Source organism: Haliaeetus leucocephalus, unplaced genomic scaffold, assembly GCF_000737465.1.
Source record: "Haliaeetus leucocephalus isolate CR32 unplaced genomic scaffold, Haliaeetus_leucocephalus-4.0 Scaffold536, whole genome shotgun sequence".
Taxonomy (NCBI): domain Eukaryota; kingdom Metazoa; phylum Chordata; class Aves; order Accipitriformes; family Accipitridae; genus Haliaeetus; species Haliaeetus leucocephalus.
The window spans coordinates 6,906,649-6,908,575 of NW_010972972.1; the positions used below are offsets into that span (position 1 = coordinate 6,906,649).

Genomic DNA, 1,927 nt, shown 5'->3' on the forward strand with positions numbered 1-1,927 from the left:
CAGCACTAGCTATCCCAATCCCTCCACTAGCCACACTATCCCCAGTGCTGGCCACACCAATGTCTGCACTAGCCACACCAATGCCTGGACTAGCCAAGCCACCCCCAGCACTAGCCACACCAATGCCAGCACTAGCCATGTCAGTGCCTGCACTAGCCGTGCCACCCCCAGTGCTGGCCACGTCAATGCCTGCACTAGCCATGCGAACACCTGCATTAGCCATGTCAATGCCTGCACTAGGCAAGCCACTCCCAGCACTAGCTGTGCCAATGCCTGCACTAGCCACGACAACACCTACACTAGCCACGTCAACACCTCATCTCCCTCCAGGCGCTGCCGCTTCCTTCCTCGTCCTCAGACTTCTTCAATCTTTCACGCACCGGCTGAGCTCCTGCCTGCGGTGCCGGCAGGGCAGGCAGGGCAGCACGTGGCTGCCCTGCCCTTAAATATTTGAGGCAGTGCTGGTTCCTTTGCATTAATAAACAGGGGGCCAGCCCGGATCCATCCCCCCCCCCCCTTCCCCTCACAACCCAGCGGCACCCATAGGGTGCACGGGGTGGAAGGACCACGCTCCCCCCTTTGCTTCCCCCCATCCCTTGGGTTTGCCAGAGGGTGCCGGGGAGCAGCCGTGGCCGCCGTGGCTCCTGCCAGACACCCAAAGGGAGCCCCGCAGACAGCAAAACTCCTGCCGTTCCCCTGCCAGCACCACCATAAATCACCGACAGGGAACAGAAACGGGGTGAGGAGTCGGATAAAACAACTCGCGGGCGCTGAAAGCTCGTCTGAGGATTAACGACCCCGCGGCGGGACAGGGACGGCGGGTGGGAGCGTGGCCGGCGGCGCCGGTGGCACTTCCAGCTGAAGACATCGGCGCTGGCTGTTATTCCAACAGGGCTGCATCTCCAGTCGCTTACTCACACTGGAGACACATGCACTGTAGAATACAGCCAGGCCTCGGCCGGGTGTCCGTCCTGCCGTCCCTCTGTCCCTCCGGTCCCTCCGCCGCAACTCAGCATCCCCGTCGTGCGTGGGGGGGGAGATGGGGCAGAGCCCGAGCGGGACACCCGGGGCTGTTCGGAGCATCAGATGCCGGCAGCACAGTCGGCGCGGGGACAGACAGGTGGCAGCTGGACGCGGGTGATGGCTTTAATAGGGCCAGGAATCCGGGTCCGTCCCCAGAGGGGGTGGAAAAAGCTGCAGGAGCTAAAAAAAACCATCCCCAAGATGAAGAGAGAGCGGCAGAGCCAGGCGGGAGTGTTTGCTGTGCGGGGAGGAGGTGGGGGGAGCAGGGCTGGCCCGGGAAGGGCATCCTGCTCGTCCTGCTCATCCTGCTCATCCTGCTCGTCCTGCTCATCCTGCTCATCCTGCTCATTTCGCTCATCCCACTTGTCCCACTTATGCTGCTCGTCCCACGCGTCCCATTCGTCTGGCTCGTCCCACTCGTCTTGCTCATCCCACTCGTCTTGCTCATCCCACTCATCCTGCCTGTCCCACTCATCCCACTTGTCCCGCTTATCCTGCTCATCGCACTCATCCCATTCATCTGGCTTGTCCCACTCATTTTGCTCATCCCACTCATCCCACTCACCCTGCTCATCCCACTCATCCTGCTCATCCCACTCACTCATCCCACTGGTTCTGCTCGTCCCACTTGTCCCACTAGTCTTGCTCACCCCACTTGTCCCACTCATCCCGCTCATCCCACTCATCCCGCTCATCCCGCTCATCCCACTCGTCCCGCTCCCAGCCCAGCTCCTCCAGACGCCCCTCGCCCCACGTTGCTCAGCCCTGGGGATGCTGCCGAGCAGCGGCCGGGGCTCTGCACCCTTTTGCTGCCAGGATGCAGCCCTGCTCCGCGCCGGGCAGGGAGCCAGCGCGCGGTCGGAGCCGCCATCCCAACCGCATCCCATTTATTGCCATAAATAGT

At 62.4% G+C, this 1,927-nt stretch overlaps 1 protein-coding gene across 1 annotated transcript in view; it reads right to left on the reverse strand.

Annotated features, from left to right (window-relative positions):
• The window catches only part of PDE2A (phosphodiesterase 2A, cGMP-stimulated), a 12,057-nt gene extending 10,339 nt beyond the window's left edge, over positions 1-1,718 (reverse strand). Inside the window, exon 1 of the mRNA XM_010576764.1 lies at positions 1,308-1,718. Within this exon, the coding sequence (XP_010575066.1) occupies positions 1,308-1,718 (411 nt within the window). The remainder of the gene's footprint in view (positions 1-1,307) is intronic.
• Between the last annotated feature and the right edge of the window lie 209 nt (positions 1,719-1,927).